The 1536-nt window shown below is 62.4% G+C and overlaps 1 protein-coding gene across 1 annotated transcript in view; it reads left to right on the top strand.

Annotated features, from left to right (window-relative positions):
* CNN2 (calponin 2) overlaps positions 1-1536 on the top strand; it is a 9636-nt gene that overhangs the window by 5645 nt on the left and 2455 nt on the right. Inside the window, 2 exon segments of the mRNA XM_004716969.2 lie at positions 475-749; positions 859-1005. Of these exon segments, the coding sequence (XP_004717026.1) occupies positions 475-749; positions 859-1005 (422 nt within the window).

Here is a 1536-nt window from a genome sequence, read left to right as displayed (position 1 = left end):
ACCAGCCTCTGTGGTTCCCAAGTGAGTCTGGCTCCCATGGAAATGTGGAAATCCTGTGGCCCCAATTGTTAGGTGTAGAAGTAGGGAGCCGTGCCTTAGAGAAGCAAGAAGGAGACAGTGTGGTCAGAGCAGGATCCTTGGGTGCTGCGACCTTCACGCTGAGCCCAAGTGGAAGGGACAGTGCTGGGGCAAGAGGGGAAAAGCCAGTGTCGGCCTGGCATCTGGCTTGCTGTGTTAGGGGATTGGGGAAGAGGGATGTGGCGGGAAATGCTCTGAGCGGTGTCTGGAGATGCCCCTGAAGTTGCCATGTGGAACGGAGAGACCAGGTGACAAGACAGAGGTGGTGGTGGCTGCCCACTGCAAGATGGCTGGGGGATGGAGGGGAGATGCGATTCGGCAATAGAGAGACAGGGAAGATGAAAGAGGGATTCAGGTTGTAAGGGACCAGGGCTGGCCCTGCCTGCTGTGGGACAGGCTGGATACCACCTGGACATCAGCTCCCTGGCCTGGAGAGCCCTCTAGAGGCGGGTGCTGGGTGGCGGGTGCAGGGCCTCAATCCTGGGGTTGCGTGCTGTGATGTGGATCAAGGGCCCTGTGATCCCGGACATGCCCAGCTCCCACCGTCCACCCAGGCCAAGACCAAGGGGCTGCAGAGCGGGGTGGACATCGGCGTCAAGTACTCGGAGAAGCAGGAGCGAAACTTTGATGACGCCACCATGAAGGCGGGGCAGTGCGTCATCGGACTCCAGGTGGGTCCGCCCCTCCCACGTCCGGGGGGTGGCGCGGCGCTTCAGGCACAGCCAAGGCCTGGGCCTCCCAGGGCGGGCAGGGACGGCCTAACCTCCCCACCCCTCACAGATGGGCACCAACAAATGCGCCAGCCAGTCAGGCATGACAGCTTATGGCATGAGACGCCACCTGTATGATCCCAAGAATCACATCTTGCCGCCCATGGACCACTCCACCATCAGCCTACAGATGGGGACCAACAAGTGCGCCAGCCAGGTGGGATATGCCCTGCCCATCGTGCTGTCAGACCCGCCCACACTGCCAGGCCCGCCCACAGTCCCTGCCCCTTTGCTGTGCCAGGCTCCTCCCCACACCCCTCCCCAGCCCCCCAGACCACACCGGGCCACACTTGGGCCCTGTGCCCCATACCCCGCTGGGCCCCCACCCAACACGCCTTGCCAGATCCCTCTGTACCTTTTTCCACCATGCTCTCCCATTCCCCCCACCCCACCCCAGTATTGTCAGGCTTCCTCCACCACGCCCCCAAGACGCTGCCCAGGGCTCCCAGCATCCTGTAGCTTTCCTCTGGAGCTGGCTGTGCTGTGTGCCCCTGGGGTTCTTGCTGCCCCTCTCTGTCCTGAGCCTCCCCCTAAAGAAATCCCAAAGCCCACCCAGCTCTGACAGTCCTCAAGCCCCCAGTTCCCACTCTTTCTGTGAGACTGCATGCATCCACGTTGCATCTCTCGACAGTGGACAGTCAGGTGCTGGGCAGCCCGGCAGGTCCCTCCTGGCCCTGCAGGCAAGGGA

This window comes from Echinops telfairi, unplaced genomic scaffold (assembly GCF_000313985.2).
Source record: "Echinops telfairi isolate 266 unplaced genomic scaffold, ASM31398v2 ScPeMD7_7459;HRSCAF=8497, whole genome shotgun sequence".
Taxonomy (NCBI): domain Eukaryota; kingdom Metazoa; phylum Chordata; class Mammalia; order Afrosoricida; family Tenrecidae; genus Echinops; species Echinops telfairi.
Note: the sequence above shows the minus strand (reverse complement) of the source record. Positions and strands in the feature narration are given on the sequence as shown.